Below are 22,644 nucleotides of genomic sequence, written 5' to 3'. Positions count from 1 at the left end.
CTAGTCTATAGTCTAGTATAGAGTCTTGTCAATAGTCTAGTTTATTATATAGTCTAGTCTATAGCCTAGTCCATAATCTAGTATACAGTCTAGCCTTGACTAAATATGATATAGTCTATTATTTAGTCTATATCTATAGTCTAGTCTATACTATATTTTATAGTCTATTTCATAGCCTAGTCTATGTTCTAATCAGTAGTATTAGTAAATTAATAAGAAATTTCTAAAATGAATTTATTTAAAACCATTTTCCAACACTTATTTCTTAATACGAACTCATCACTAGTACATTTGTACCTCCCTTACCAACACTGATTGTTTAATAATACAAACAGAACACAAAAGAGAATTGCCAAAAACAGCTGTTGTTGGCAAAAAATTGTCTTCACAGCAAAAATTGAAATGTCATCCACTGCAGCAGAGGAAATTGGTAAATTTTTAATTTAATATTATTTTAATAAAATAATGGAAATTTTATTGAAAAAATAATAATTTTTAAAACATTAACATGTCCTTAAAGTATTTGATGTATTTTTAATAAAAAACTGTGTTTTGTTTGCTAATTTAAAGAATTATTAGAGCGTGTGCTTTTACGTTTGGGTTGTGCGGATACCGATGAGAAGTTGGAATCATGTGTGGGACGTTTTCTAACGCCGGTTATACTAAAAATTACCTCGCCACATGATAATGTTAGGAATAAGGTATGTAAATTTTGTGTTAGTATTTGAAAACAATATGAATCATTCCATTTGTCTAGGTTGTGGAGGTCTTGACACACATTAAGCGTCGCTTAACCTCACGACCTTTAGTGCAGATACCCGTGGAGGCTTTAATAGATCAATATAAAAATTCAGCTGATTCACCATTTTTACAAAATTTTGCTATTATTTTCATAACCATGGGCTATCCCCGGCTGAATTTAGAACAACGCAGCAGTTTGGCGGCTAAAGTTGTTAGCTGTGAGGAGAAATTAGAAAATTATCAGGATAAGTAAGTTAATATGGATAAGTTTGATTTGTTGTGGAGATTTTCATTTGATTTGTATGTTGTAGATTATTTATGTTGATTTTACCCGATTTAAATGACCTCAAATTACCCGATGATCCGGCTCAGCGTAAAAACGTTTTAAATTTGCATGACAAACCGGAAATAAAAAAGAATTTTTTGTCTTTGCTGCAAGATGTCTTATTGCTACCCTATGGTGTTACTCAAGAGCAAGAAGTGCCACCCGGCATGAGTCCTTATTCCTTTAAAAGGGTTATTGTTAATAACTGGAGGGCAGAGGATTTGGAAAATGTAATTTTTTTTTTTTTGTTTAATTTTGAAATTTGTTTAACACTTTTCTTATCTTCCTGTTATAGATCAAAAAGGGCATAGTACGTCTAATATGTTCGGGCATTTTTACTGATACCGAAATCTTTCTTTTACTGGTCTTGGCCTCCTCGGATACTCGCTTTAGTGTAGCTACACCTGCCATAGCGGAATTGAGTAAAGTTTGTACTATATTGGAGTTTAATGATCCCTTGGTGACCATGCCTTTGTATAGTTTGTTCTCGGGCAATAACTCCCAAGTGGCCGAGCGTAAGACCACACCCTGCTGTTCTCGTGTTAGACAAAAGCTATTGTTATATCTCCTTAAATGTCGTGGTAAAGGCATTAGTGTACCCAAGGGCATACAAGTGGTATTTGAGGGTTTATTTGGCACCAATACCAGTCAAAAATGTAAGGTGTTGTCTCTACAATTTGCCGAGGTTTTGATAAAGGAGTAAGTTTTTCAAAATCTTTAAAGGAAATACTTTTCTAACCAATTGTTTCTTTAAAGGGGACCCTCTGACATTATAACCAAAGTTTCTAAAGTTCTATTAACCGGTTTCACTAAGCTGGTGGGTAAGGAATCAAGTGAGCCCAACGATGTTCAAAATGCAGCCTATTCTGCCTTAGCTCAACTCTCACGCACTTGTCCATCGGCCGTTAATCAGGATTTGAAAATAGTTTTATCCTATTTTAATCATTTAACAAATTCTACCCCTGAGCTGCACTCCTCCATAAGAGAGGCTTTGGTAGCTATGGCTCCTGCTTTTGCCTGGAAAGCTAAAGATGATACCAATACCTCTTCAGAAGAAGTACAATTGTCGGGTCAACAACACTTGCTATTGGCTATGTTGTCCGACAATGCCGAGTCTAAACTGCATATTGTACAAAATGTCACCAGCATCTTCCTCACCACTTGCTATCCTGAGTATTATGCTCCCGCTAGATATTTGTTATTACTTATAGCAGGAGAACGGTAAGTTTTTTCTCATGATTATTTTCCTAAATAACTTTATCTATTATTTCCAGCAATTCCTTGCGTGAAAATGTTACTTCCTATTTGTACGGTGTGTCGAAAAAGGATCATATTAATTACAATATGTTGTCTTCGATTGAGTTTCCTCTGGACAAGGACAAAGATGATTTCAATAAATTGACTTCGGAACAACGTCATGTTGTTTTGCCCAGTTTTAAGTCTATGATGCGTCATGTTAATGAGACCTCACAGAAGCGACTAAAGAAAAATCTAACGGTGGTGGTAGGACGCACCAAGCTCCCTTTCTCTTTGGAGGTTTATGAAGAGGTAAGAGATTAAAACAATGATCACAAAAATTAACAAAAAACTGGGTTTCAAAGATAGTTTAAAACTAAAAAATTAAATATTTTTTCGAAACTTTCCAAGAGTCTAGTTTGGACTATTGTCCAGCCTATATTTTACTCTATTCTGTAGTCTAGTTTATAGTCTGATCTATAGTATAACATAAAGTCCAGTCTATAGTCTAATGTACAGTCTAATCTATATTATATTCTACAATCTATTATATAGTGTAGTCAAGTCTATAGTCGAGTCTATCTATGTCTGCAGTACAGACTATAGTGTAGTGTAGTCTATAGCCAAGTCTATAGCCTAGTATATAGCAGTCTACAGTCTAGTCAATAGTCTAGTTTATATTCGAGTTTATACTATAGGCTATAATCTAGTCTATAGTCTAGTCCATAGTCTAATCTATAGTCTATTCTAAAGTCTAATCTATATTCTAATCTATAGTCTAGTCTACAGTGTAGTCTATAGTCTAGTCTATAGTCTAATCTAGTCTATAGTCTAGTCTATTCTATAGTCTAGTCTATTCTATAGTCTAGTCTAGTCTATTCTATAGTCTAGTCTAGTCTATAGTCTAAATGTTATAGACTAGTCTATAGTCTAGTATATAGTCTAGTCTTTAGTCTAGTCTATAGTCTAGTCTATAGTCTCGTCCATAGTCTAGTTTATAGTCTATAGTCTAGTCTATAGTCTAAATGTTATAGTCTAGTCTAATTGTTATAGTCTAGTCTATAGTCTAGTCTATAGTCTAGTTTATAGTCTAGTCTATAGTCTAGTCTATAGTCTAGTCTATAGTCTAGTCTATAGTCTAGTCTATAGTCTAGCATATAGTCTAGTCTATAGTCTAGCATATAGTCTAGTCTATAGTCTAGCATATAGTCTAGTCAATAGTGTAGTCAAATTTTTATAGTAAAACTACACATTTAGAAAATCTTTAACGCTTTTCTTTAATTTCAGATTTTGGACTACTTACGCATTTGCTTTTGGTATTCCGCTGGTGCTCGCTGTGCTCCTGGTGATGCACATTATATGCAAAAAATTAAAAACTACATAGAATGTAATTACGAAGAATCTGATAATAATGAATTACATCAATATTTATTATTCATACAAAGAGGAGTAGAAGCTAAAAGAAGTAAGTACCATTAATAACAAACCTTTTACCTTATTTCAAATTCTATTTTCTGTCTCTTTCTCTATCCTCTAGATGAATCTAATTTATTGTGTTTATATGATCTACTTAATGCCACTCCCGAGCTGTTGTGTAAATCTCAAATTCATTTGTTAGAACCTTTGAGTAATTCACTCAAAGATGTTTCTGAAGTTATGCGTATAAATGTTTCACAAATTGTGGGCATTTTATGGGCCTATGGTAGTGATGAAAAAGAATTTGAGGCTCAAGTATGAAAAACAAATTAAAGCAAACTAAATTTTTAATTAAATTATCCATATTTTTATTTACAGATCACCGACTGTTTGAAATCATTACCCCAAAAAAGTCTTGAACATAAACACGGCTGGCTATTAGTATTGGGTCATGCCTTTAGTCGTTATATACGTCATGTCAAAGCCAATAATCAACAAAAAGATTTTCAAAATTGGTCACAATTTGTGGATGCTATTAAAGTTATAGGTTTGTTTTTTTTTTCAAATAGAATAGAAATTTGAATTTAATATATTCTTCCTTATCTTTAGCTGAAATTTTGGTTAAAGGTCCTCAAGATTTGTTAATATCGGCTGCCGTAAAATGTATCTCCATGATAGGCAAGTACACTGAGATACCCAATGTACAATTGGAAATCACCTTTCAAAAAGCTGATGCCGACGATGATGATGAAGAAATGACTGAGTATAGTAAGTTTTTAACATCCACAAAGCAGCTTTTTAAACTTTTACTCATAATTACTACTCCCTTAAGCTGCCACCGGTTCCACAAAATTTTATATTTTCACTGTGGTTCATCGCCTGCTGCTAAGATCCTCGGTACGCCCTAAAATCCGCGGAGAAGCAGCCAATTGCTTAAGCAATTTAGCTATTGGTGATGGTGATTACTTTACCCAACGTAATCTTGATAAATTCCTTGCTATGGTTAAGGTACAAAAGGATGCTGCTCTTAATATTTCTATATCCGATGCTATTGCCTCTACTTTATGTGGCTATGATGTGGGTGAGGGTGCTCCTGCTGAAGATTTTGTTAATATTCATTGCACAGATGAGGCTTTTGAAAAGTTTCTGAATGCTTTAATACGTCTGGTACCCGAACCAAATCCCCATTCACGTCAAGCCTGTTCGGTTTGGTTGTTGGCTGTGGTAAAACATTGTAGTTATCGTCCGGCTGTATTGAGTCAGAAGCAAATGTTACAATATGCTTTCACGGAATTGTTGTCAGATGATAGTGGTAAGTAGAGCAGAATCATTTTTTTAATTTAATATACTTGGCAATTTGAACTATAGTCTAGTCTATAATCCAGTCTATAGTCCATTTTATAGAGTAGTTTATAGTTTAGTCTATAATCTAATATATATTCTAGTCTATAGTGTAGTCTAGTCTATAGTCTAGTCTGTATTTTAGTCTATAGTGTAGTCTGTAGTGTAGTTTTTAGTCTAGTCTATAGTCTAGTCTATAGTCTAGTCTATAGTCTAGTCTATAGTCTAGTCTATAGTCTAGTCTATAGTCTAGTCTATAGGCTAGTCTATAGTCTAGTCTATAGTCTAGTCTATAATCTAGTCTATAATCTAGTCTATAGTCTAGTCTATAGTCTAGTCTATAGTCTAGTCTATAGTCTGGTCTATAGTCTACTCTATAGTCTAGTCTATAGTCTAGTCTATAGTCTAGTCTATAGTCTAGTCTATAGTCTAGTCTATAGTCTAGTCTTGTCTAAAGTCTAGTCTATATTCTAGTCTATAGTCTCTTCTATAGTCCAGTCTATAATTCATATAAATCATTTTATAGAGTAGTCTATAGTTTAGTCTATTATCTAATATATATTCTAGTCTATAGTGTAGTCTAGTCTATAGTCTAGTCTGTAGTGTAGTATTTAGTCTTGTCTATAGTCTAGTCTAGTCTATAGTCTAGTCTATATTCTAGTCTATAATCTAGTCTATAGTCTAGTCTATAGTCTAGTCTATAGTCTAGTCTATAGTCTGGTCTATAGTCTAGTCTATAGTCTAGTCTATAGTCTAGTCTATAGTCTAGTCTATAGTCTAGTCTATAGTCTAGTCTATAGTCTAGTCTATAGTCTAGTCTATAGTCTAGTCTACCACAAAGGCATCACAACATGGACCCAAGTGTGCCCCTAATGCAAACTGCAAGGGACAACCTGCTAACCTAGTCTATAGTCTAGTCTATAGCCTAGTCTATAGTCTAGTCTCTAGTCTATAGTCTAGTCTATAGTCTAGTCTATAATCTAGTCTATAATCTAGTCTATAGTCTAGTCTATAGTCTAGTCTATAGTCTAGTCTATAGTCTAGTCTATAGTCTAGTCTATAGTCTGGTCTATAGTCTAGTCTATAGTCTAGTCTATAGTCTAGTCTATAGTCTAGTCTTGTCTAAAGTCTATATTCTAGTCTATAGTCTTGTCTATAGTCTAGTCTATAGTCTAGACTATAGTCTAATCTAGTTTAGTCTATAGTCTAGACTATAGTCTAATCTAGTTTAGTCTATAGTCTAGACTATAGTCTAATCTAGTTTAGTCTATAGTCTAGACTATAGTTTAATCTAGTTTAGTCTATAGTCTAGACTATAGTCTAATCTAGTTTAGTCTATAGTCTCGTCTATAGTGTATCTTTAGTCTTATCTGTAGTCTAGTCTACAGTCTGGTCTATAATATAGTCTAGTCTGTAGTCTAGTCTAAAGTATTGTCTATATTCTAGTCTGCAGTCTAGAATCGGTCCATTCTATATTCCAATTTATTCTCTAGTCTTTATTACCATTATAAAAAGATGATCATTAAAATATCCTTCAACAAATTTTTTTCCAGAATTCGTACAAGATGTGGCTTCGCGTGGTTTAGGTTTGGTTTACAACCTCTCAGATCCCAGCAGTCAAAATGATTTGGCCAATTCCTTGCTGGATCAGCTTATGGGAGGCAAACGTAAGGTAAATAAAGTTAATCAGGACACTGAACTGTTTGCTGAAGGCATGTTGGGCAAAACACCCACTGGGTAAGTTAAACAGCCACTTCCTTTATGCAGCATTCCTTCATGCTTCACTTGTTTCCTTTTATAGAGGCAACATTACCACCTACAAAGAGTTATGCTCTCTGGCGTCCGATCTCAATCAACCCGAAATGATTTATCAATTTATGCAGCTGGCCAATCATAATGCTGCTTGGACTAGTAAGCTAGGAGCTGCTTTCGGTCTCAAGTCTCTTTCCAGCGAAACAAAATCTAAAATGGAACCTTATTTTGGTAAAATTGTACCACGTCTCTATCGTTATAAATACGATCCCACACCAAAAATACAAAATTCCATGATTTCCATATGGGATTCAATAGTAAGCGAACCCAAAGAGGTGGTAGAGAAATATTATTGGGAAATTTTAAGAGAAATCTTAGATAATTTAACGTTCAATGAATGGCGTGTACGTATAGCATGTTGTTTGGCGGTAAGAGATCTGTTAAGACGTCCTAATGGTTTAAGATTGCGTACGGATGAGAGGAAACAAGTTAGTGGTGATAAAGAAAGTCCAGTGGCGTCACCCTCAAAAAGTAATAAAATGGATGTTGGTAAGTGGATTTTTTATTTATTTCCTGAAAAGGTTAGATTTTAATTTTATGTGTTAAAAAGATGGTGAAGTACCAGAACCTGAACTCAAAGAATTATGGTCACAACTTTTCCGTGTAATGGATGATATACATGAGGGTACTCGTTTGGCAGCTCAGGGATCAGCTATGTTTTTAAGCAAGGTATGGCAAATAACTTCTCAGTTTTAAAGCAAGTATTTTAATTTTAACTATTTGTTGCAGCTTTGTGTTATTGCCGCCTCTTCGGATCATGGCAAGTCTGGCACAGCTGTTGCCTCTTCCATTTTACCTTTCCTGCTGGAAACTGGTGTTACTCATACGGTCGATGATATACGCAAAATTAGTATTAAAACAATTTCCGAAATGATTGATTCTTCGGGTGCTTTAATAGCTCCTCATCTACCCTCTCTTATACCCTGTTTGCTCAAGGCCACTGGTGAATTAGAGTCAACCAAATTATCTTATCTTTCCACACGTTTAGGGGCCGATAATGATGCCCAAGAGAAAGTGGATTCTATAAGAGCTGAGGCGGCCAAAAGTCATCATACCACAGAGACAACAGCTAAGGTAAGATATTTATCATTTAATGTAATTATTTTTAATAAAAATCATTATTTTTCAGTGCGTACGCTTTGTGGATTATCCAGCCTTGGAGAAAATGACTCCTGCGGTCTTGGATCTTATTAAAACCAGTGTCAATTTGGGTACTAAAATTGCCTGTGCTCATTTTATTTGTTTGGTAAGTTAAACTAAAGACATCAGAAAAGAAATTAAGTTATTAATCGCCCTATTATTACCTTAGATCAGCATACGTGTGGGCAGTGAAATGACTCCTTTGGTGGGTAAATATTTGGGTGCTTGTTTTGTGGGTCTTAAAGATCGCAATGCCACCGTACGCAAATACTATGCCAGTGCTATAGGTCATTTAATAGGCATAGCTAAGGTAAATCTTCCATTTTTTTTACAAAGTTTTCTTTTCAATTAACCCTTTTTCCCTTTTCCAGGAACAATCTATACGCAATCTTTTTGTTAAACTCGATGAATTGTATATGGAAAATCCTGCTAATCGTTCGGCTGTTTTGGTCATACAATCCATCAATAAACGTCACAATGAATTACTCAAAGATTATTTGGATAGTGTTTTACCCCTGATCTTCTTTGCCATGCATGAGGAACCCAATGATGAGAATAAAACCACCATTGAATTGTGGCGTGATTTATGGAATGAAATTAGTCCCGGAGATGCTGGCATACGCATGAATCTTAATGTTATAGTGCCAAAATTGGAGAAATCTCTCAATGATGCCAGTTGGTCACGTAAGGCCCAGGCTGCTAATGCTATACAAACTATAGCCAAACGTTTGAAATCCACCATTGAAGAAGCGGATCGTTTACGTTTGATTGGTTTACTTATAACTGGTTTACAGGGCCGCACTTTTCAGGGTAAAGAACGTTTGCTGCAAGCCTTGGCTGCCTTATGCAAAGGTTTAGATCATAAACATGAAATCTGTGACAAGATTATTGAGTCAGCCATGAAGGAGTGTCGCAAGGAGGAGCCGCAGTATCGCACCTTGGCGCTAGCTAGTTTGGGTGATATTTTGGAGGAACTGGAACAGGATCGTTTTGAAGAGGTAAGTGCATGAATCTATATAGACAATAGACTAGATTTTATTCTAGACTAGACTATAGAGTGGACAATATACTAGACTATAGACTATAATAAGACTCCACTATAGACTAGACAATATACTAGACTATAGACTAGACTATATACTAGACGATAGACTAAACTATAGACTAGACTATAGACTGGACTGTAGACTACGATAGACTAGACAATAGACTAGACCATGGACTAGACTATAGACTAATCTATAGACTAGACTGTAGACTAGGTGATAGACTAGCCAATAGACTAGACTATAGACTAGACTATAGACTAAACTATAGACTAGACTATAGACTAGACTAGACTATAGCCTAGTCTATAGTCTAGTCTATAGACTAGACTATAGACTAGACTGTAGACTAGACTATAGACTAGAATATAGACTAGACTATAGACTAGACTATAGACTAGACTATAGACTAGACTATAGACTAGACTATATACTAGAGTCTAGACTAGACTATAGACTAGACCATAGACTAGACTATAGACTAGACTAGACTATAGACTAGACTATAGACTAGACTATAGACTAGACTATAGACTAGACTATAGACTAGACTATAGACTAGACTGTAGACTAGACTATAGACTAGACTATAGACTAGACTGTAGACTAGGTGATAGACTAGCCAATAGACTAGACTATAGACTAGACTATAGACTAAACTATAGACTAGACTATAGACTAGACTATAGCCTAGTCTATAGTCTAGTCTATAGACTAGACTATAGACTAGACTGTAGACTAGACTATAGACTAGAATATAGACTAGACTATAGACTAGACTATAGACTAGACTATAGACTAGACTATAGACTAGACTATAGACTAGACTATAGACTAGACTATAGACTAGACCATAGACTAGACTATAGACTAGACTATAGACTAGACTATAGACTAGACTATAGACTAGACTATAGACTAGACTATAGACTAGACTATAGACTAAACTATAGACTAGACTATAGACTAGACTATAGCCTAGTCTATAGTCTAGTCTATAGACTAGACTATAGACTAGACTGTAGACTAGACTATAGACTAGAATATAGACTAGACTATAGACTAGACTATAGACTAGACTGTAGACTAGGTGATAGACTAGCCAATAGACTAGACTATAGACTAGACTATAGACTAAACTATAGACTAGACTATAGACTAGACTATAGCCTAGTCTATAGTCTAGTCTATAGACTAGACTATAGACTAGACTGTAGACTAGACTATAGACTAGAATATAGACTAGACTATAGACTAGACTATAGACTAGACTATAGACTAGACTATAGACTAGACTATAGACTAGACTATAGACTAGACTATAGACTAGACTATAGACTAGACCATAGACTAGACTATAGACTAGACTATAGACTAGACTATAGACTAGACTATAGACTAGACTATAGACTAGACTATAGACTAGACTATAGACTAGACTGTAGACTAGACTATAGACTAGACTATAGACTAGACTATAGACTAGACTAGACTGTAGACTAGACTATAGACTAGACTATAGACTAGACTATAGACTAGACTATAGACTAGACTATAGACTAGACTATGGACTAAACTATAGACTAGATTATGGACTAAACTATAGACTAGACTATGGACTAAACTATAGACTAGACTATAGACTAGACTATAGACTAGACTATAGACTAGACTATAGACTAGACTATAGACTAGACTATAGACTAGACTATAGACTAGACTATAGACTAGACTATACACTAGACCATAGACTAGACTATAGAGTAGACTACAGACTAGACGATAGACTAGCCAATAGACTAGACGACAGAATAGACTATAGACTAGACAATAGACTACACTGTAGACTAGACCATATACTAGACTATAGACTAGACGATAGATTAGACGATAGACTAGACTATAGACTAGACTATAGCCTAGACTAGACTATAGACTGGATTAGACTATATACTAGACTACAAATTAGACTATAGACTAGACTATAGACTAGACTATACACTAGACTATAGACTGGACAATAGACTATACTATAGACTAGACTATAGACTAGAATATAGTCTAGACTGAAGACTAGAATATAGACTAGACTACAGATTAAACTATAGGCTATACGACAGACTAGACTAGACTAGACTATAGAATAGACTATAGACTCGACTATAGAAGACTATAGACTAGACTATAGACTAGACTATAGACTAGACTATAGACTAGACTATAGACTAGACTATAGACTAGACTAGACTATAGACTAGACTATAGACTAGACTATAGACTAGACTATAGACTAGACTGTAGACTAGACTATAGACTAGACTAGACTATAGAAGACTATAGACTAGACTATAGACTAGAGCGCTTTGTTATCAGTTCTTACAGGTCATTCAAAGTTTGGAAACCACGCTAGACGTATTGGTATTCCATATAATGACTTTTGTAGGAGCTGTCAAAATGAAGAAGAAGAGGAAACTATTACTCATTTTCTGTGTAACTGCCCGGCCCTGGAATCGCTCCGTCATCAGGCGCTGGGTTCGTCTCACTTTTCTGATCTATCTGATCTGTCAGCTATTCAACCTGAGTGTATACTAGCATTCTTGAAATTGTCGAAGTGGGTGTGTAACTAAATACACACTATGATTTTTCTGGTAACAGAGTCTTAACTTCTTCGCTATTCTATACTCATCATTCTACTTTCTATATCTGTTTCTTCACTACTTTCTTTATCACTACTCTTCCCCTTCCAAATGTTTTCCCTTAACTTTTCTCTTTACAGACGTTACAAAGGGACCAAATAGGACCCAAGTATAGACTTACTCGTGTTAGTAAGCAGTCTGAAAAACCTAACCTAACCTAACCATAGACTAGACTATAGACTAGACTATAGACTAGACTACAGACTAGACTATAGACTAGACTATAGACTAGACTATAGACTAGACTATAGACTAGACTATAGACTAGACTATAGACTAGACTATAGACTAGACTATAAACTAGACTATAGACTAGACTATAGACTAGACTATAGACTAGACTATAGACTAGACTACAGACTAGACTATAGACTAGACTATAGACTAGACTATAGACTAGACTATAGACTAGACTATAGACTAGACTATAGACTAGACTATAGACTAGACTATAGACTAGACTATAGACTACACTATAGACTAGACTACAGACTAGACTATAGACTAGACTATAGACTAGACTACAGACTAGACTATAGACTAGACTATAAACTAGACTATAAACTAGACTATAGACTAGACTATAGACTAGACTATAGACTAGACTATAGACTAGACTATAGACTAGACTATAGACTAGACTATAGACTAGACTATAGACTAGACTATAGACTAGACTATAGACTAGACTATAGACTAGACTATAGACTAGACTATAGACTAGACTATAGACTAGACTATAGACTAGACTATAGACTAGACTATACACTAGACCATAGACTAGACTATAGAGTAGACTACAAACTAGACGATAGACTAGCCAATAGACTAGACGACAGAATAGAATATAGACTAGACAATAGACTACACTGTAGACTAGACCATATACTAGACTATAGACTAGACGATAGATTAGACGATAGACTAGACTATAGTCTAGATTAGACTATAGACTAGACTACAAATTAGACTATAGACTAGACTATACACTAGACTATAGACTGGACAATAGACTATACTATAGACTAGAATATAGTCTAGACTGAAGACTAGAATATAGACTAGAACATATAGGCTAGACGACAGACTAGACTATAGACTAGACAGTAGACTAGACAATAGACTAGACTATAAACTAGACTATAGACTAGACTATATACTAGACTAGACTACACTATAGACTAGACTATATACTAGACTAGACTATAGACTAGACTATAGACTAGATTAGACTATAGACTAGACTACAAATTAGACTATAGACTAGACTAGAGACTAGACTATAGACTGGACAGCAGACTATACTATAGACTAGACTATAGACTAGACTGAAGACTAGAACATAGACTAGACTACAGATTAAACTATAGGCTAGACGACAGACTAGACAGTAGACTAGACAATAGACTAAACTATAGATTAGACGATAGACTAGACTATAGAATAGACTATAGACTAGACTATAGAATAGACTATAGACTAGACTATAGACTAGACTAGACTATAGACTAGACTATAGACTAGACTATAGACTAGACTATAGACTAGACTATAGACTAGACTATAGACTAGACTATAGACTAGACTATAGACTAGACTATAGACTAGACTACAGACTAGACTATAGACTAGACTACAGACTAGACTATAGGCTAGACTATAGACTAGACTATAGACTAGACTATAGACTAGACTATAGACTAGACTATAGACTAGACTATAGACTAGACTACAGACTAGACTATAGACTAGACTATAGACTAGACTACAGACTAGACTATAGACTAGACTACAGACTAGACTATAGACTAGACTACAGACTAGACTATAGACTAGACTATAGACTAGACTATAGACTAGACTATAGACTAGACTATAGACTAGACTATAGACTAGACTATAGACTAGACTATAGACTAGACTATAGACTAGACTATAGACTAGACTATAGACTAGACTATAGACTAGACTATAGACTAGACTATAGACTAGACTATAGACTAGACTATAGACTAGACTATAGACTAGACTATACACTAGACCATAGACTAGACTATAGAGTAGACTACAAACTAGACGATAGACTAGCCAATAGACTAGACGACAGAATAGAATATAGACTAGACAATAGACTACACTGTAGACTAGACCATATACTAGACTATAGACTAGACGATAGATTAGACGATAGACTAGATTATACACTAGACTATAGACTGGACAATAGACTATACTATAGACTAGAATATAGTCTAGACTGAAGACTAGAATATAGACTAGAACATATAGGCTAGACGACAGACTAGACTATAGACTAGACAGTAGACTAGACAATAGACTAGACTATAAACTAGACTATAGACTAGACTATATACTAGACTAGACTATAGACTAGACTACACTATAGACTAGACTATAGACCAGATTAGACTATAGACTAGACTACAAATTAGACTATAGACTAGACTAGAGACTAGACTATAGACTGGACAGCAGACTATACTATAGACTAGACTATAGACTAGAATATAGACTAGAATATAGACTAGACTGAAGACTAGAACATAGACTAGACTACAGATTAAACTATAGGCTAGACGACAGACTAGACAGTAGACTAGACAATAGACTAAACTATAGATTAGACGATAGACTAGACTATAGAATAGACTATAGACTAGACTATAGAATAGACTATAGACTAGACTATAGACTAGACTATAGACTAGACTATAGACTAGACTATAGACTAGACTATAGACTAGACTATAGACTAGACTATAGACTAGACTATAGACTAGACTATAGACTAGACTATAGACTAGACTATAGACTAGACTATAGACTAGACTATAGACTAGACTATAGACTAGACTATAGACTAGACTATAGACTAGACTATAGACTAGACTATAGACTAGACTATAGACTAGACTATAGACTAGACTATAGACTAGACTATAGACTAGACTATAGACTAGACTATAGACTAGACTATAGACTAGACTATAGACTAGACTATAGACTAGACTATAGACTAGACTATAGACTAGACTATACTAGACTATAGACTAGACTATAGACTAGACTATAGACTAGACTATAGACTAGACTATAGACTAGACTATAGACTAGACTATAGACCAGACTATAGACTAGACTATAGACCAGACTATAGACTAGACTATAGACTAGACTATAGACTTGACTATAGACTTGACTATAGACTAGACTATAGACTAGACTATAGACTAGACTATAGACTAGACTATAGACTAGACTATAGACTAGACTATAGACTAGACTATAGACTAGACTATAGACTAGACTATAGACTAGCCTATAGACTAGACTATAGACTAGACTATAGACTAGAATATAGACTAAACTATAGACTAAACTATATACTAGACGATAGACTAAACTATAGACTAGACTGTAGACTACGATAGACTAGACAATAGACTAGACCATGGACTAGACTATAGACTAATCTATAGACTAGACTGTAGACTAGGTGATAGACTAGACTATATACTAGACTAAACTATAGACTATATATAGATAGACTAGACCATGGACTAGACTATAAACTAATCTATAGACTGGACTGTAGACTAGGTGATAGACTAGACTATAGACTCGACTATAGACTCGACTATAGACTAGACTATAGACTAGACTATAGCCTAGTCTATAGCCTAGTCTATAGACTAGACTATAGACTAGACTATAGACTAGACTATAGACTAGACTATAGACTAGACTAGACTAGACTAGACTATAGACTAGACTATAGACTAGACTATAGACTAGACTATAGACTAGACTATAGACTAGACTATAGACTAGACTATAGACTAGACTATAGACTAGACTATAGACTAGACTATAGACTAGACTATAGACTAGACTATAGACTAGACTATAGACTAGACTAGACTAGACTATAGACTTAGACTAGACTATAGACTAGACTAGTAGACTAGACTATAGACTAGACTATAGACTAGACTATGGACTAAACTATAGACTAGACTATGGACTAAACTATAGACTAGACTATGGACTAAACTATAGACTAGACTATAGACTAGACTATAGACTAGACTATAGACTAGACTATAGACTAGACTATAGACTAGACTATAGACTAGACTATAGACTAGACTATAGACTAGACTATAGACTAGACTATAGACTAGACTATAGACTAGACTATAGACTAGACTATAGACTAGACTATAGACTAGACTATAGACTAGACTATAGACTAGACTATAGACTAGACTATAGACTAGACTATAGACTAGACTATAGACTAGACTATAGACTAGACTATAGACTAGACTATAGACTAGACTATAGACTAGACTATAGACTAGACTATAGACTAGACTATAGACTAGACTATAGACTAGACTATAGACTAGACTATAGACTAGACTATAGACTAGTCTATAGACTAGACTATAGACTAGACTATAGACTAGACTATAGACTAGACTATAGACTAGACTATAGACTAGACTGTAGACTAGACTATAGACTAGACTATAGACTAGACTATAGACTAGACTGTAGACTAGACTATAGACTAGACTAGACTATAGTCTAGACTAGACTATAGTCTAGACTAGACTATAGTCTAGACTAGACTATAGTCTAGACTAGACTATAGAACTAGACTAGACCATAGACTAGACTATAGACTAGACTATAGACTAGAATATAGAGTAGACTATAGACTAGACTATAGACTAGACTATAGACTAGACTATAGACTAGACTATAGACTAGACTATAGACTAGACTATAGACTAGACTATAGACTAGACTATAGACTAGACTATAGACTAGACTATAGACTAGACTATAGACTAGACTATAGAGTAGACTATAGACTAGACTATAGACTAGACTATAGACTAGGCTATAGACTAGACTATAGACTAGACTATAGACTAGACTATAGACTAGACTATAGACTAGACTATAGACTAGAATATAGACTAGACTATAGACTAGACTATCGACTAGACTATAGACTAGACTATAGACTAGACTATAGACTAGACTATAGACTAGACTATAGACTAGACTATAGACTAGACTATAGACTAGACTATAGACTAGACTATAGACTAGACTATAGACTAGACTATAGACTATGCTATAGACTAGACTATAGACTAGACTATAGACTAGACTATAGACTAGACTATAGACTAGACTATAGACTAAACTATAGACTAGACTTTAGACTAGACTATAGACTAGACTATAGACTAGACTATAGACTAGACTAGACTAGACTATAGACTAGACTATAGACTAGACTATAGACTAGACTATAGACTAGACTATAGACTAGACTATAGACTAGACTATAGACTAGACTATAGACTAGACTATAGACTAGACTATAGACTAGACTATAGACTAGACTATAGACTAGACTATAGACTAGACTAGACTAGACTATAGACTAGACTATAGACTAGACTATAGACTAGACTATAGACTAGACTATAGACTAGACTATAGACTAGACTATAGACTAGACTATAGACTAGACTATAGACTAGACTATAGACTAGACTATAGACTAGACTAAAGACTAGACTATAGACTAGACTATAGACTAGACTATAGACTAGACTATACACTAGACCATAGACTAGACTATAGACTAGGACTATAGAGTAGACTACAAACTAGACGATAGACTAGCCAATAGACTAGACGACAGAATAGAATATAGACTAGACAATAGACTACACTGTAGGCTAGACCATATACTAGACTATAGACTAGACGATAGATTAGACGATAGACTAGACTATAGACTAGATTAGACTATAGACTAGACTACAAATTAGACTATAGACTAGACTATAGACTGGAATATAGACTGGAATATAGGCTGGTCTATAGTTTAGTCTATAGTCTAGTCTATACTCTAGTCTATAGTCTAGTCTATAGTCTAGTCTAGTCTATAGTCTAGTCTATAGTCTAGTCTAGACTAGACCATAGACTAGACTATAGACTAGACTATAGACTAGACTATAGACTAGACTATAGACTAGACTATAGACTAGACTATAGACTAGACTATAGACTAGACTACAGACTAGACTATAGACTAGACTATAGACTATACTATAGACTAGACTATAGACTAGGACTATAGACTACACTATAGACTAGACTATAGACTAGACTATAGACTAGACTATAGACTAGACTATAGACTAGACTATAGACTAGACTAGACTAGACTAGACTATAGACTAGACTATAGACTAGACTATAGACTAGACTATAGACTAGACTATAGACTAGACTATAGACTAGACTATAGACTAGACTATAGACTAGACTATAGACTAGACTATAGGCTAGACTATAGACTAGACTATAGACTAGACTATAGACTAGACTATAGGCTAGACTATAGACTAGACTATAGACTAGACTATAGACTAGACTATAGACTAGACTATAGACTAGACTATAGACTAGACTATAGACTAGACTATAGACTAGACTATAGACTAGACTATAGACTAGACTATAGACTAGACTATAGACTAGACTATAGACAAGACTATAGACTAGACTATAGACTAGACTATAGACTAGACTATAGACTAGACTATAGACTAGACTATAGACTAGACTATAGACTAGACTATAGACTAGACTATAGACAAGACTATAGACAAGACTATAGACTAGACTATAGACAAGACTATAGACTAGACTAGACTAGACTATAGACAAGACTATAGACTAGACTATAGACTAGACTATAGACTAGACTATAGACTAGACTATAGTCTAGACTAGACTATAGACTAGACTATAGTCTAGACTAGACTATAGACTAGACTATAGTCTAGACTAGACTATAGACTAGACTATAGTCTAGACTAGACTATAGACTAGACTAGACCATAGACTAGACTGTAGACTAGACTATAGACTAGACTATAGACTAGACTATAGACTAGACTATAGACTAGACTATAGACTAGACTATAGACTAGACTATAGACTAGACTATAGACTAGACTATAGACTAGACTATAGACTAGACTATAGACTAGACTATAGACTAGACTATAGACTAGACTATAGACTAGACTATAGACTAGACTTTAGGCTAGACTATAGACTGGAATATAGACTGGAATATAGACTGGAGTATAGTCTAGACTATAGACTAGACTATAGACTAGACTATAGACTAGACTATAGAATAGACTAGACTAGACTATAGACTAGACTATAGACTAGACTATAGACTAGACTATAGACTAGACTATAGACTAGACTATAGACTAGACTAGACTATAGACTAGACTATAGACTAGACTATAGACTAGACTATAGACTAGACTGTAGACTAGACTATAGACTAGACTATAGACTAGACTATAGACTAGACTATGTAATAGACTATAGATTAGACTTTAGACTAGACTATAGACTAGACAATAGACTAGACTATAGACTACACGATAGACTAGACTATAGACTAGACTATAGACTAGACTATAGACTAGACTATAGACTAGACTATAGACTAGACTTTAGGCTAGACTATAGACTGGAATATAGGCTGGTCTATAGTTTAGTCTATAGTCTAGTCTATAGTCTAGTCTATAGTCTAGTCTATAGTCTAGTCTATAGTCTAGTCTATAGTCTAGTCTAGTCTATAGTCTAGTCTATAGTCTAGTCTATAGTCTAGTCTATAGTCTAGTCTATAGTCTAGTCTATAGTCTAGTCTATAGTCTAGTCTATAGTCTAGTCTATAGTCTAGTCTATAGTCTAGTCTAGTCTATAGTCTAGTCTATAGTCTAGTCTATAGTCTAGTCTATAGTCTAGTCTATTGTCTAGTCTATAGTCTAGTCTACAGTCTAGTCTATAGTCTAGTCTATAGTCTAGTCTATAATCTAGTCTATAGTCTAGTCGTCTAGTCTATAATCTAGTCTATAGTCTAGTCTATAGTCTAGTCTATAAACTAGTCTATAGTCTAGTCTATAGTCTAGTCTATAGTCTAGTCTATAGTCTAGTCTATAGTCTAGTCTATAGTCTAGTCTATAGTCTAGTCTATAGTCTAGTCTATAGTCTAGTCTATAGTCTAGTCTATAGTCTAGTCTATAGTCTAGTCTATAGTCTAGTCTATAGTCTAGTCTATAGTCTAGTCTATAGTCTAGTCTATAGTCTAGTCTATAGTCTAGTCTATAGTCTAGTCTATAGTCTAGTCTATAGTCTAGTCTATAGTCTAGTCTATAGTCTAGTCTATAGTCTAGTCTATAGTCTAGTCTATAGTCTAGTCTATAGTCTAGTCTATAGTCTAGTCTATAGTCTAGTCTATAGTCTAGTCTATAGTCTAGTCTATAGTCTAGTCTATAGTCTAGTCTATAGTCTAGTCTATAGTCTAGTCTATAGTCTAGTCTATAGTCTAGTCTATAGTCTAGTCTATAGTCTAGTCTATAGTCTAGTCTATAGTCTAGTCTATAGTCTAGTCTATAGTCTAGTCTATAGTCTAGTCTATAGTCTAGTCTATAGTCTAGTCTATAGTCTAGTCTATAGTCTAGTCTATAGTCTAGTCTATAGTCTAGTCTATAGTCTAGTCTATAGTCTAGTCTGTAGTCTAGTCTATAGTCTAGTCTATAGTCTAGTCTATAGTCTAGTCTATAGTCTAGTCTATAGTCTTGTCTATAGTCTAGTCTATAGTCTAGTCTATAGTCTTGTCCATAGTCTAGTCTAGTCTATAGTCTAGTCTATAGTTTAGTCTATAGTCTAGTCTATAGTATAGTCTATAGTCTAGTCTATAGTATAGTCTATAGTCTAGTCTATAGTCTAGTCTATAGTCTAGTCTATATTCCAGTCTAGCCAAAAGTCTAGTCTATAGTCTAGTCTATAGTCTAGTCTATTGTCTAGTCTAGTCTAAAGTCTAATCTATAGTCTATTACATAGTCTAGTCTATAGTCTAGTCTATAGTCTAGTCTATAGTCTAGTCTATAGTCTAGTCTATAGTCTAGTCTATAGTATAGTCTATAGTCTAGTCTATAGTCTAGTCTATAGTCTAGTCTATAGTCTAGTCTATAGTCTAGTCTATAGTCTAGTCTATAGTCTAGTCTATAGTCTAGTCTAGTCTATAGTCTAGTCTATAGTCTAGTCTGTAGTCTAGTCTATAGTCTAGTCTATAGTCTAGTCTGTAGTCTAGTCTATAGTCTAGTCTATAGTCTATAGTCTAGTCTATAGTCTAGTCTATAGTCTAGTCTATAGTCTAGTCTATAGTCTAGTCTATAGTCTAGTCTATAGTCTAGTCTATAGTCTAGTCTATAGTCTAGTCTATAGTCCAGTCTATAGTCTAGTCTATAGTCTAGTCTATAGTCTAGTCTATAGTCTAGTCTATAGTCTAGTCTATAGTCTAGTCTATAGTCTAGTCTATAGTCTAGTCTATAGTCTAGTCTATAGTCTAGTCTATAGTCTAGTCTATAGTCTAGTCTATAGTCTAGTCTATAGTCTTATAGTCTAGTCTATAGTCTAGTCTATAGCCTAGTCTACAGTCTAGTCTATAGTCTAGTCTATAGCCTAGTCTACAGTCTAGTCTATAGTCTAGTCTACAGTCTAGTCTATAGTCTAGTCTATAGTCTAGTCTATAGTCTAGTCTACAGTCTAGTCTATAGTCTAGTTTATAGTCTATTCTATAGTCTAGTCTATAGGCTTGTCTATAGTCTAGTCTATAGTCTAGTTTATAGCGCAGACTTTAGACTAGAAAATAGCATAGACTTTAGACTAGACGACAGACTATAGACTAGACTATTCTAGTCTATAGTATAGTCTATAGACTTTAGACTAAACTATAGACTAGATTAGTGGCGTCCGGTGGGTTAGTGGTTAGTGGTAAATATACTAGACTACAGATTAGAATACAGATTAACTATAGTTTAAATTATATTGTACTCTATCGTCTATTTGTAAAATATTTCATTGTATTTTCAAAAGGTTTACAATATGATCTGGTACTTATTGGATAAAAAAGAACTGCGTCAACTCTCCAACTCAGATGATGAAGATGACACTGATTCACACAAAGATTTAACCACAGATGAGCGAAACAAGCGGGCCAATATTTTGAATAAACTTAAAGAGACTGTCTGTGAAACCTTAGGAAAATCGTGGCCAAAAAATTCCATTGAAACTCAAAAGAAATATCAACAGCTATTTGCCGAACGTTGTTCACAATGTTTGCGTGACAATACTCGCTCGGTACAGGTCAGCCTAATGGTGGCTTTAACCAAATTCATAGAACGTTTACAAGTGCTAAACAATGAACTGACAGAAGAGCTGGAAGGCAATAAAGAGAAAAAGGTTAAGGTGGATCTTCAACTAGAAAGAGATGGCATAATAGAGAAGATTTCCCAGGATATATTATCGGCTGTTACTTATGCTGCAGGTGGGTTGTTTTTTTTTTTTTTTTTTTTTTTTTTAATTTGATTAAAAAAAATCTTATAATTCTTTATGTATTCCAGGCATACCTCATACCGGCCTTAAGAAGGAAGCTCTTAATATTGTTTTAATTTTAATTAAACGTCTTACCGATGCCAAGGATATGAAACACTTAACAGCGATTAGACAAAATTTCGAGGAGAATTTGGAAAAGTTCCAAAAAGATTCCGCACCCGAAATCAGATGTCGCATTAAGGATATTGAGGAGAAATTTAGCAAGTGTAGTTTTCATGACTATTAATTGCAATAGGCAAAATAAGGGAAGGTTAAATAAAGAAAACAATGAAAATATACAATTTCATATAAAAATAAAGGAAATAAACATAATTTTATAACAATATATTTTAGTATAGTTTTAATG

General features: G+C 34.4%; 1 protein-coding gene across 1 annotated transcript; it reads left to right on the top strand.

The window, feature by feature from the left end:
• Positions 1–290: 290 nt before the first annotated feature.
• Positions 291–22,623, top strand: LOC119603899 (proteasome-associated protein ECM29 homolog). Its single transcript, XM_037956180.1, has 21 exons — positions 291–430; positions 571–701; positions 758–990; positions 1,053–1,296; positions 1,362–1,765; positions 1,823–2,287; positions 2,341–2,614; positions 3,590–3,767; positions 3,840–4,033; positions 4,097–4,265; positions 4,328–4,486; positions 4,551–5,030; positions 6,613–6,796; positions 6,861–7,360; positions 7,422–7,540; positions 7,601–7,945; positions 8,001–8,117; positions 8,181–8,321; positions 8,383–9,009; positions 21,780–22,230; positions 22,307–22,623. The coding sequence occupies exons 1-21, from the start codon at positions 403–405 to the stop codon at positions 22,522–22,524; spliced, it is 5,661 nt and encodes a 1,886-aa protein (XP_037812108.1). The 5' UTR covers positions 291–402; the 3' UTR covers positions 22,525–22,623.
• The last annotated feature ends 21 nt before the right edge of the window (positions 22,624–22,644 follow it).

Source organism: Lucilia sericata, unplaced genomic scaffold (assembly GCF_015586225.1).
Source record: "Lucilia sericata isolate MDLA Ls3-8-SP2 unplaced genomic scaffold, ASM1558622v1 Contig000346F_arrow, whole genome shotgun sequence".
Taxonomy (NCBI): Eukaryota; Metazoa; Arthropoda; class Insecta; order Diptera; family Calliphoridae; genus Lucilia; species Lucilia sericata.
Note: the sequence above shows the minus strand (reverse complement) of the source record. Positions and strands in the feature narration are given on the sequence as shown.